Source organism: Coffea eugenioides, chromosome 1 (assembly GCF_003713205.1).
Source record: "Coffea eugenioides isolate CCC68of chromosome 1, Ceug_1.0, whole genome shotgun sequence".
Classification (NCBI taxonomy): Eukaryota; Viridiplantae; Streptophyta; class Magnoliopsida; order Gentianales; family Rubiaceae; genus Coffea; species Coffea eugenioides.
Window position 1 is genome coordinate 12,754,480 of NC_040035.1, and position 13,526 is coordinate 12,768,005.

Consider the following 13,526-nt stretch of genomic DNA (forward strand, 5'->3'; position numbering starts at 1 on the left):
TCAGTTACAAGAAAAGCCTGCACATTGTTTGGTTATAAAAAAAATCTTCTGATGGCCGTCGCTGGTACAGCGATATCAAGAAATTTCTCAAAATCGGATCCTATCCTCCAAGTGTTGATACGACTGCTAAAAACTTCTTGCGCAGATTATCATCCAAATTTTTCTTAAATGGGAAGGTGATATACAAAAGGACATCAGATTTGGGCCTTCTAAGATGCGTTGATGTAAACGAAGCAGATTATTTGATGAAAGAAGTGCTCAGTGGTGTATGTGGATCACATATGAATGGCCATTTATTAGCAAAGAAGATAATGAGGACAGGATATTTTTGGCTTACTATGGAGCATGATTGTGTAGTTTTTGTCAGAAAATTTATTAAATGTCAATTGCATGGGGATGTTATGCGCACTTCTCCCACAGAATTACACAGTATGATTGCTTCCTGGCCATGTTCAATTTGGGGTATTGATGTAATTGGAACCATTGACCCTCCTGCTTCAAATGGGCATCGTTTTATCCTGGTGGCGATTGAATACTTTACAAAGTGGGTCGAAACTGAGTCTTACAAGCAGGTGACTAAGAAGGTGATGACAGATTTTCTAAAAAAACACATCATTTGTTGTTTTGGCGTGCCAGAGACATTAATCACTGACAATGCAAAGAATCTCAATAATGACATGGTGGATGGATTGTGCGAGCAGTTCAAAATCAAGCATCAGAATTCTACTATTTATAGACCGCAGATGAATGGAGATGTGGAGGCCGCGAATAAGAATTTGAAAAAGATAATCCGTAAAATGACTGAAAGGCATCGTGATTGGCACAAGTAGGTGACTATGTAGGTGACTGACAATGCAAAGAAGGTGATGGCAGATTTTCTATTGAAAAAGTCTTACGAGTAGGTGACTAAGAAGGTGATGACAGATTTTCTAAAGAAACACATCATTTGTTGTTTTGGCGTGCCAGAGACATTAATCACTGACAATGTAAAGAATCTCAATAATGACATGGTGGACGGATTGTGCGAACAGTTCAAAATCAAGCATCAGAATTCTACTATTTATAGATCGCAGATGAATGGAGCTGTGGAGGCCGCGAATAAGAATTTGAAAAAGATAATCCGTAAAACGACTGAAAGGCATTGTGATTGGCATGAAAAACTCCCCTATGTATTAATGGCATATAGAACGGCTATTCGGACTTCTATTGGGGCGATACCTTACAACCTCATGTACGGAATGGAAGCAGTTCTGCCAGCTGAGGTTGAAATCCCTTCCTTGCACATACTAATGGAGACCAAACTGGATGAAGCTGACTGGATTAAACAACGTCACGAGCAATTGTCTTTGATTGATGAGAAAAGGTTAAATGCCATTTGTCATGGTCAGTGCTATCAAAAGAGGATGGCCCGTGCTTACAACAAAAAGGTCAGACCACAACTATTCACAGAAGGAGATAAAGTGTTGAAACGAATTTTGCCAGTGCAAGAGGAGGTTAAGGGGAAGTTGCGAGGACCCGAAAATTTTCTTATTTATCGAATATTACAAGTTTATTTAAATATTTATTTTCTCATTTTCTCCGAATTATTTATTTCGACCATTTACAGATCCATTTATATGGAACAACGCCTCTTTTATATTTTAAAGCGTTTTGTTGGAAAATTCAATTTTTGAAAATTCGTTTAGTTCGGAATAACGAGTACACGTTTTTCGAGGCTATACTTGAATCGGGAGTGTATTAATATTGGAGAATTAAGAATGATCAATAGTAGATAAAGAAAAGTTAATTGAAGAATTTAAGGTGAATGAGTTCTAAGTAAGTGTACCGCTTGCGCGTCAATAATTTTCCGAAAGACGCGCTGATACAAATTTATTGGAGATTTGAGGAAGTAATACAAGACTCATGTGAAGATTCACAAAATTCATCTATTTTAAACTCCTAATTCAAGCTCATTTAATTATTTATTTGGCCAATTACCTGAATATTATTTTCTAACCTTTTTAGACCTAATTATATGAATTTATAGCTTAGTTATATTTTTAAAGTGACTTGTTTCAAAATTTAATTTTTGGAATCTCGTTAAGTGAAAATAGTGAATACGCGATTCGAGTTACTAATCGATTCGAGGATAAAATAAGTTTGAAAAATTAGAGGCTTGCACAATGGTCTTAAAATAGGTGTTTTTATGCCTAAGTATTCAAGTGATAGTTAGTGGTACTATCATTATAAGAATTTCTTAGAGATTTCGCGTTATCGCGCTTAAATTGGAAATACGCATTTTCACACGCGCGATTACTTGAGGAGCCTTAGACCATTATTTTGGGACTATTAAGAGTGAATAATAATAATATGAATGTAAGTGCATTAGAGGTTTAGTGGACTAGTGCAATAAACTCAAGAGGAATCGAACACGAAACGCACGTGCACGTGCATTATTTTAGTGGACAACTTTGAATAAATTTGAGCCACAATTTTTAAGCCTACCTTAGAAGCTAATAACATCAGAATTTCCTTCCTCACATACACTCAAACAGCCGAGCAACAAAGGAGGAACAAGACCCGAAAATTCCTCCACTCTTTCTCCTCAAATCCTTGCTCAAATTACCTCTAAATTTTACACACAACACTCAAATCACTTGGTGATCAAGATAAGCTAGGAAAGGAACTGCCTCTCACGGTTTTTCTCCAGCTCAAAGTGACCGGAATTTCGGTCTTGGCTCTCTAAGAAAGTAAGTAATGATCAACCACTTAATTCTTGATTTATGGAAGATAGATTACACTAATGAGCTCTTGGATTCTCATGGGCAGCTTTAAATTGTTAGAAAATTGGTGAGTGGGCTCTATGAAATCCCACAATGACTTTGATGATCTGATTTGATAAGATTGGATGTTAATTGTGTTGATTAAGTGTTAATTTAGTAGAGTTAAGTGATAAAAGTGAAAAGGAAGTCAAATGAGGGGTTGCATGTGAAGGTGCCGATTCTGCCCTGCCATTTTCGTGCATTTTAGTGTACTTTCTTGAAGTCTAATTGACTTGTTTCTGATGCAAATGTGTAATATAGGTTGTGTATAAAGTTTCCTCAAGATTTTACGTGATTTGGGTGAGTGCATGTTGAGATTTAGAAAATTTGCCAAAACTGAAAAATGATTCCCGTCACTACCAGACAGTCATCTTGTTTCGGCTATAATTCATCGCTCCGATGTCAGAATCGAGTTCCGTTTGTGGCAATGGAAACTAGACATTTCCAGATTTCATTTGGTATAAAATGTACATTCTGGTTCTTCTCGAGTGAGCCAAACCATTCATTTAAAAATTGTTGTCCTGTTTCGTTTGTCACTGGGAGGCAGATTATGAACTGCGATTTGATGCTCACGTATGAGCTAGTTATGGACAGATTTTAAAAATGGTTTTTTCTGAGAAAATATAGCCTTATGAGTCTATTTTCTAACACCACAAACCATGCTCAATTCCGAGTTGAATTGAGTGATTTATGATCGAAATTCAAAACTGACTTTGTGAACGAAAACAGTGTTTTGGACAGATTTGAAACTAACTATGGTTTGGGACTTGTTATCCGAAGCTTCTTAGTGTAAATCATCTATCGAATATACCTTGAACATATTTTGGACATTACCTACTGGAATGAACCATGTTTGAGATGTTCCTTGACCAAATGTTTGGAAATGGCAAAACGAAAGTTCAAAGGCAGCTTAGCCTTAGAATTTCTTGTGATTTCAATGGTTTTGTTAACCCATTTCTGTGCTTATTTTTCCATGAAATTTGGTAGAGGAACAACCCTTATACAGTGGTATTATACTGCTAATTTTGGTATTATTTCGAGGCCGTTTCATGGTTCAACTAAATTTCCAAAGTTCATGACTTAATGTTGGAAAACCCTCGTTTAGCCAGGAAATTTGGGTAACTTTGAGCTACCATATCTTGGTGCTCGAAACTTCAATTCTCATTCCACTTGCTTTGTTTTAAACCTTGTTTATAACTCTAATGGAGTTCCAAATTTCAAAGGCTGGTTCGCAATGGGTGAATTTTGCCAAATTTCCAAAGTTGGCCAAAAACTAACCCCGAAAACTGTCTTCATGTTCAAAACAGCAACTTTGAGCCAAATTTTGAATACTTTCCGTCTGGAACCATGAAAAAAGTGTATTCTATGAACTTTTAGTACTTTGGAAGAAGTTTCCAACGGTACCAATTTTTCCAATTTTTGACTTGTAAAGCGTGAGATACGATTTTTCTAATGTATCGTATCAAAACTGAAATTTTCCGAATTCCAAGGAAATGGAGTTTTTCAAGTACTCCTTATTCCTTCGATATTACTTGAACATTTTATACCTGATTTCCAAGATGAAAACAAAATTTCTCTTGTACTTTGAAATCCCACTTGAGAGTCTCAATTTAGGATAATTTAGGCTTGTTTCACGAGACTTTCTAAGGTTGTACTATGGTACGATCTTCTTTAATAGTAGGGATTTGTGAATGATAGTCTATTATTATTTGCTCAGGCGTACACGAGAACCTTCAAGAGAATTCCACAGTAAATGCCTAAAACTCCGAGGAACATTTCTTCCTCATTACTCATATTGGTGAGTGTCAAGTGTATGAATACTTGATACAAATTTAATTGTTATGATTGTTTGGAGATTATGAAAATAGAGGCGAGTGTGTACTTTACCGCACTCGTTCTTATTTGAAATAAATGACTCATGATTCAAATGTACTAAATGAATTATGAATGACTTAATTGAATGAAATGAGATGATTGAATGATTGAATGAAATGAAATAATATGCTATGGCTGCATACGTCGTTGGAGTGAATTTCCTCGACTCTCAAATGTAAATGGGGAACGCCCAAACTCATAGGCCGACCTTGGACTCGAGCTGGCATGGGCTTGGTCGGGAACCTTGGCGAGCCATGAGATAATGAAACTCGACATAATGAGAGGTCTTGCTTGGCATACTCGTGGAGTATCGCCTTATAAATGTTTTGCGGGCCCGGGAGGTGCACGGTGGATGGAGGAAAGTAAGTGGTGATCTCCGAAATGGAAATACCGACCCGGTTGACAGAGTGTCATCGCGAGAAGGTATACGAATGACATCGGCAGAGCAAGTGGAACTTAGCTCTTGAGAGCTACTATATCCTTGAATTGTTTCTGTTTACTTTTCCCGCTCGAATTGTTATTTATTGCAATATTATTGCTCTATTTGTTAAATTGGGATTGTTACTTGAACAATGTGCTTGCATGTGTGTTCTTTGCCTCACAAGCATTTTGCTCACCCTGTAGATTTATTTTCCTTAATAGGATTTGAACTTGGAATGAGATTCGGAGGAAATTCTCTTTTGTGTACTCTTGTAATAGGGTTCCAACTCTTTTGTCTAGACTTTTGGCTATTGTATATTTTGGGCTGTATTATGGAAACCCGATGTAAGGATTGGGTGATTATTATATATCATTAAGCTTGAACGCTTCCGCACTAATTGTATTATATTATTTGGTTGTGGGCTTTCAGCACCGCTATAAGCTTGAATATTACTTGAGTCCTGGCGAGAGTTAGGCAGGCGTCCCGCGGATACCCTTTGGTTCGCCTTAGGGAGAAGTGGGGGCGTCACAGAAGTTTGCACCAAATTGGCAGGGCCTTTTATTGTCCAGAGAGTATTGCCTGGTGGAGCACTTGTTCTCACAGAAATGGATGGACAAGTTTTCTCTCAGCCGATCAATTCGGATATGTGTAAGAAATTCTTCATCTAATAAATGGAAGTTTTCTTTCAGGGTTAATGCGAGGAATGGAATAAAAGTCAGACTTTCTTCCCTTTCCAATTAAACATTCTATTCCTAATTATCCCTTTTGAACCTTCAGAATAAATTATTTCGTTTGGCATCCCCTGAGGATCGCAAACCCCACTCTGGGACAAGTTTGAGTTGAAAAAAGAGGAAAGAGAAGTCTCAAGAGGTGAAAAGTGATAGAAGAATAAAAGAATCTTGGTTGAGAATAAACGGGGACAATTTTAGTTTAATCCTAAGTAGGGTTAATATGAAAATGCGGCTTCAGATGATCTAAACACTTATAAAATCTGCCTTCAAACCTTAACCTTTCTTAGCACCTCACCTGACTACATTACGAAAAATCGAAAGTCCTAACTTCCGTTCTTTGCATCACCTCTTTTAGGAAATTTTCTAAATCACATGGCAAATGATGTCAATATACCTTCACCAATTTTGCAAGGGAAGGATTGTCACACTGATGCCATCATTTCTTAAAACACATTTCTGAGTTGATAAAGGCTATTGGCAGGATTTGTTCATCAGGTGAAAATTCGAAAGCGCACCATTGAAAAAAAAAAGAGAAAGAAAAAGAAAAGAAAAAAGAAAAAGAAGAAAAAAATTAAAAATGAAGAAAAGAAAAATTAAAAATGAAAATAAAAGAAAAAGAAAATAAAAAAGGTGGGGGTTGCCTTAGTAAAAATCCAAAAAAGGCGCTAAGGTAGGGTTTTATGAGGAAGAGTAAGTTTGGAATAGAATGGCTGGTGACTCAGTTCATTGGAATTTCTCTTCACCTTGTGGTTCTGTTGCCGACATTGAACTCCGAAGGAACGATATCCAAAGGGTCAAGTGTGGCATTTTGTTCAAGAATCAAAGTGTTTTGATTCATCAAACATAAACTTTTAGATACCTGAGACATGCACAGTTAACGATTACCTATAATCGTTCAACCAAGGCCAAACAATTTACCCTTAACCCTTCACTCAACCATGCTCAATTTCTTCTCAAGTTAAGAGAGAAACTATCTTCACTTAACCACTAAGATAGCACTCAAGGGAGGATTCAAAAGTGCTCCATTTGTACATCAAGACGTGGCAGGAGTTTTCTTGTTCAAGTCAAAAGAAAACTGATATACATAATAAATCCATGATCCAAGTATGAAATGGAGTACAAGTAATCGAGAAAGTTAGATTTAAAAACCGGAAAATGTTTCCAAGACCCTTCCAAGTTTTGTTTGTCATTTAATAAGAAAATTTCAGTTTTTGTAATGCTCTTTGAAAAGTCATAACTCAGGTTTCGCATGTCCAAAAATCATAAATCTTATACAGTTAAAAAGTAGACTCAAAACTTTGTAACTCTCTAGAAGACACTTTCATAAAATTCAGTCCATAATTAGTCAAATCTCAGCCTCAATTCACTACTCAACAAAGTGCAAAAACAGGACAGTCTTGGATTTTCAACCCACTTTGAAATTTTTCTGGTATTTATAGAAAGTGAACCAAACCATGAATTTTACATGGTTAAAAGAGCTATGAGTTTAGTTTCAAACGCAATAAACGGAATTCAATTCCGACTTTCCTATACGAAGTTATAGTCAATTTCCCAAAACTGCGCAGACCCTCCTGCGAAAATTTCCAGCAAACAAACTGTTGAAAGACTAAGGTGGCGTTTGGTTCACACATCAGAATCGGATTCGGATTCGGAATCGGATATTCTCGGTTTGGAATGAGGTCATTCATTCCAATACATTTGTTTGGTTCAAGTACCTGGAATGTGTATCATTACTATAGTTGATGTTTAGCTCGTCGACTCTTTCGGAATAGAATATAATAAATATATTATAAACCACATCATAAATGATAGTTATTGGCTCTTTGTAAATGGGATTTAAGAAATTTTCATTAATTAAATATATTAGTATAAATGTATTAGTAAATTTAGTCTAACTAATTAATAATTTCTATTAGTAAACATGTATAATTATTAGTATAATTGATAATATTATTAAACCTCTTCGATTTTGGCTCAAAATCAACATATATATGAAGAGCAAGGTTTTAGCAAATGTCTTGAATAAGAGTATATCAAAATCACCACAAAATTTCTGAAAAGAAAACTGAAATTCCTTCTCTCCCTCTCGGCCAGCCATAACAACAATTTTCCAGCAAAATCTCCAACAAAACTTCCAACTTTCTTACTTAAATTCCATGGAAAATGCACTATATCTTATAACTAACATGTCATGAGGCTTATAACATATGTTCTTTGTGATGCCCCCACTTCTCCCAAAGGCGAACCCAAGGGTATCCGTGGAACGCTTGCCTATCTCTCGCCAGGACTCGAGACAAATCAATTCAAATTTAACAATATATAACCATTTATACCAGTCTAATAAGGAAAAATCGCTTCCATAATCGAATATCCAAATCTTGCACCACGAGTTCAAAATTCATCCGTTATCCAATTCTTACATCACGATCCAAAAGATACATCAATTCCCAAATATATACAATAGCCAAAATGTCTAGTCAATTACAATTGAAATCCTAATACAAAAGTACATCCAAAGGGTTCCACCGAGTTTCACTCCATCCATTCCTGTTAAGGAAAACAAATCTACGAGGTGAGCCAATAGCTCGTGAGGCCAAGCAAACACACATACAAGCACGTTGTCCAAGTAACAATCCCAATATAACAAGTAGAGCAATGCAATTTCAATATATAACAATTCGAGCGAGAAAATTAAACAGAAACAATTCAAGGATATAGGAGCTCTCAGGAGCTATTTTCCACTTGCTTCGCCATGGCTCGATTCGATACCCCCTCGTGATGACACTCCGTCATCCGGGTGGGTATTATATCCGTAGAAACTTCACTTATTACTTCCCCCGACAGACATTCCACCCTCTCGGATCCGTAACCAAACATGCACGAAAAAGGCAATACACGTCGAGTATGCCTCACGAGATCTCAAAAGATCAAGTTTTGATTTTTGAACACGCAGGAAAAGGGCGATACTCCACGAGTATGCCAAACAAGATCTCAAAAGATCAAGTTGTGTTTTGTTATTCTCTTGGTTTATCAAGCTTCTCGACCAAGTCCATGCTGACTCGAGTTGCAAGATTGGCTAAGAGAATTGGGCGTCCCCATAAGTCGAGGAGATTCACTCCACCCGACAACACGACACGCACGGCATACACGACACGCACGGCAACACGACATGCACACGAAAACGGGTATATTTTAGTCGACGAGATTCACTCAAATCGACTTTGAAAACCAAGTTAATGCAAGTAAAGTTCGAGTAAAGGAGAGCGAGTGCGATAAAGTACACACTCGTCTCATCAAGTGATATTCACGTATATAAGCAGGAAAATCAAGTAAACACGACAAGTCATGCACTTGACACTCACCAAGTATTAAGTGCAAGTAGGATCAAGAAAAGTTCAAGTGTCCACCGTGGGATCCTCTTGAAGATCCTCGTGTGCGCCTGAGCAAATAATGGTGAATTATTATTCACCCAACCCAATTATCGAGAAATAATTCGTGCACTATTGTAATCTAGGGAATTTTTGTGAAAAGGAACCTTAATTACTTGTAAATCGAGGTTCGAGTGGCGTTTCATAAAGTAAAGGAGCATTTGGGTTTTTATCTTGGAAATCGAGATTAAAAAGTTTGCATAATGTCGAAAGAATAAAGAGTTCTTGGAAAACTCTATTTCCTTGAAAGTTGGAAAATTTCAGTTTTGATATGGATCTTTGAAAAATCGTATCTCACTCGATACAAGTCTAAAATTGGAATAATTTCTACCGTTGGAAACCTCTTGGAAAGTACTAAAAGTTCCTAGAAGACACTTTTCCATGAATCTAAGTGGAAGGTATTCAAAAATGAGCTTGAAATCACTGTTCCAGAATGTTCAGGATTGAGCTGGGGTTGGTTTTTCGCTAACTTTGGAAATTTGGCAGAATTCACTCGTTGCAAACCAGCCCTTGAAATTTATAACTCAATTAGAGGTGAAAGTAAGGTTTAGGACAGAACAAGAAGATCGAGAATCGGAGTTTCGAGCACCAAGATATGGTAGCTCAAAGTTGGGGAAAATTCAAAACTGGAGAAGAATTTCCAGATTTGAACTTCCAACATTGGAAGTTTAGTTAGGTATCGAAATGAACTTGTATTGGTACCAAAATTGACAGTATTTTAATCTTATATGAAGGGTATCTCTCTATCAAATTTCACAGAAAAATACCTTCGGGAAGGTAGTCAACGAACCAACTAAAGTTTGGAAAAATTCTTAAGGCAATCTGCCTTTAATCCTTTTCTTTCCAAATCCAATCGTTTGGCTAAGAAAATCCTCCAATCATGGTTCATATGTGAAATGAAAGTCTAAGGAACATTCATGGTATATTTGGTAGGTGTTTAACACCAAGAATTTCATTTAGTAAGACCACAACAAGTCTCATCTCAAATCTGTCCAAAACTAGGTTTTTCCGAAACAGAGCAGTGTTCTTGTTTTGATCACAACTCAGTCGACTTAACTCGGAATTGAGCATAGTTTATGGCGTTGGAAAATAAATTCATAGGGCTAAAAATTCACAGAAGAAAACGTTAGGAAATTTGGCAAAAAACCAGCTCGAAATTGAGCCTCAAGTTGCTGCCTCTACAAATCATTCCAGCAGAACAGAGAAACAGGACAGCTATCTTAAAACGAATGGTTCGGCTCACACACATGGAACCAGAATGTGTATTTTATACCGTTGGAAAGGTGGGGATGTCTAGTTTCAAATTCCACTGACGGAACTTGATTTCGAAGTCGGAGCACGGAGTTATGGACGAAATACGAACACTGGTCTGAGCATTACGGGAATAGTTTTCCAGCTTGACTAGTTTTACAAAGAAATTCATTTGCCCAAACAAACCTCAATATTTTCCAATAAAAATTTTTACACAACTAATACAACATATAAAAATCATATTCAAGCCATTAGATCATCAAAAATTGGCCTTAAAATAACCGAACAAGGCAGGGGTAAAATCGGAAATTTCTATCCCATGAGTTCCTTGAAATTTCTACTAATAATACACCATTAATCCACCATTTTAAACACTAAACCAGTATTATATCCAAAATCAATCATTTCATCAGCCATCAAGCCAAGGGTGGGAGTTCATAGAGCCCACCATCAAAATTTTCCAACAATACAAGTTACCCATGTAAAGATTCAAGCTCATATGTGTAATTTAACCTCCATAGGACAAGTTTAGAGTGTTGGATCATTACCTACTTTGGTGGTTGTTCAAATCAGAATTTTCGGCCCTTTGAAGCCTGAGGAAAACCGTGGAGAGCTCCTTTCTTTTGCAGCTAGATGGACTTCCCAAGTGTTGAGCTAAATGGTGCTAAAATTTGAGAGGATTTGGTAGTGATTTGAGCAAGATTTTGGAGTGAAAAGTTGAAGAACTTTAGTTGTTTCTTTGTAGCTTGCTGGCCGGCCAAGAGAGCTAGGAGAATGAGATGTTTGGTTTGACTTTTTGGCTTACAAAGGAAGCTTAAGGACTAAGAGTTTAGGTGCGCAAAAGTCAACCGTAAATAGTGCACATACGCGCGTGTTTTGTGCTCGATTCCTTTCGAGTTTATTTCGCCAGTGCACTAAACCTAGAAGGCACTTATATTCATATAAATATTATTCACTCTTAATTGTCCCAAATTAATGGTCTAAAGTCCCTCAATTAAGTGCGCGCGTGAAAACGCGTATTTCCAATTTAGGCGCGATAAAGTGAAACCTTCGAGAAATTCTTATAACGATCGTACCACTAACTATCACTTGAGTATTTAAACCTAAATTTACCTATTTTAAGAACATTGTACTTGGCTCCAATTTTCCTAGTTTAATGCACTCTTAATTGGCTAAAATTTCTCAAACACGTTTTCTTTATTTTCATTAATCGAGCTTCCAAAAATTAATTTTTGAAACGAGTCACTTTAAAAACATAATGAAGCCATAATTCCATGTATTTAAGTCTAATAAGGTTAGAAAATAATATTCGAGGCAATTGGCCAAATAAATAATTAAATGAGCTCGAAATAAGAATTTAAATAAGAAAATTTTGCAAGTCCTCACATTCTTGACAAGAAAATTCATCACAACTCCACATATATACAAAGTTTCAAGTAACTACATCAAGGCTAGAAAATTTGCCTCTCAAAACTAGAAATTGCACACCAAGACTAAAATTCACATATCAAAGCTAAAGCATCTCTTGTCAAAGCTGGAAATTCATCTCAAAGCTAAAAATTGAACATTAAAGCTGAAAATTAACCGAAACCTAGCAACAACTTCACCAAACCCTAGCAAAACCATGAATTTACCATAAACATGCTTCCTTTAACTTCAGTCATAACATATCTTGCATAAATCTCAAGAAACAAGTAAAAATAGATGTTATCTAGGAATTTTTACCTCAAAACCCCAATATAAGTTGCAAACAAGAGCTTTCTTCCTCAAGTGACTCCACCAAAAGCTTCCCTCCAAGCCTAGCTTAAGATTAATCAATGTAGATTTGGGTTGGTGTTTGAATCTCTCATGGATTGATCAAGAAAGTAAGATGGAACTTGAAGGATTTTTCTCTCTTTTCTCTCCATCATGGAAGAAAAATGAAAGAAATTGTGATCAATTGGAAGATAAAGATGGAAGGAAAGCCTTGGTCAAGATTTGGTTGGATGGTGTCAAGATCCAATTCCATTACTATCCCTTTGCTCTCTTAGCCTCTAATTACTTGTTTATTACTCTAATAAACTCTTAACACTCTAAGCAAATATTTTCTCTAATACCACACCCGTTCTTGTCTACCAAATATAATGTGTATATCTCACTAGTCGGTCAACTACCTTAATGTACTACGAAACTTAACATGCACTAGAATACAAAAGGAAAAAAAAAATTTTTAACTTGACCTTTAAAATAACTATCAATTAGGGCTAGCAAATAAGCAAGTAAAGTAAAATGAAAAAGAAATATAAATTAATTTTTAAAAATTTAAAATAATTTTCGGGTCCTCACATTCTCTAGCCGAGAGAGTGTATTCTTCTTTCTTGCCATGGTCAGCAGCTATTAAAAGCAAAGAAATATTATATTAATTAAGAAATGCATTTCTTGTAAATAATATTCATAGCTTTGGAAAGATAGCATATGCACTTGCCTTTTCTTTCCAAATCAATCAACTCAGGGGAGCCTTCAATAGAAGATGGATCAATATTAATTTCATCCTCACAAAAATCATCACCTCTCTTTCTCTTATAGACTCACTTAATTCCAAGGTGCCAAATAGATTCACCTCGAAGGAATAATAGAGGGTATTGTAAAGGATCATAACAAGTATAGTAATGCTAGATCCTATGACTTGTGTTTGAGTGACTATAAGCCAAAATATGTGCCTGTTTATCAAGTGATTCATCATCACTTTCAGTCTATATTGCAGCAACCTAGAAAGTAAAGGAAGATTATATACACATTGGTCTAGAGCAAGGTAGCAATCAAGAACGATGTTGAAGTTGTTAATATTTGGCACATCTCTGAGATCCTTGAAAAATCTAGCATAAGGATTCTTAGAAAGAATATCCATCAACAACCTCAAAGTACTCTCACGCGACCTATCACAGCTAGCTACTCTTCTTTTGAGTTGCTTATCGGTATCAAAAATACATAGTTGAATTCTAGAAGGCTTATCAGCTAATTGTGATAAGCTGTTGAGGAA

At 36.2% G+C, this 13,526-nt stretch overlaps 1 protein-coding gene across 1 annotated transcript; it reads left to right on the forward strand.

Annotated features, from left to right (window-relative positions):
- Nucleotides 1-338: 338 nt before the first annotated feature.
- Nucleotides 339-830, forward strand: LOC113768099. The gene has a single exon (XM_027312340.1). The coding sequence runs from the start codon at nucleotides 339-341 to the stop codon at nucleotides 828-830; it is 492 nt and encodes a 163-aa protein (XP_027168141.1).
- The last annotated feature ends 12,696 nt before the right edge of the window (nucleotides 831-13,526 follow it).

What these genes read in the sequence shown, in the direction of transcription:
- LOC113768099 (XM_027312340.1), top strand. Translation starts at nt 339, where the DNA reads ATGGAGCATGATTGTGTAGTTTTTGTCAGAAAATTTATTAAATGTCAA.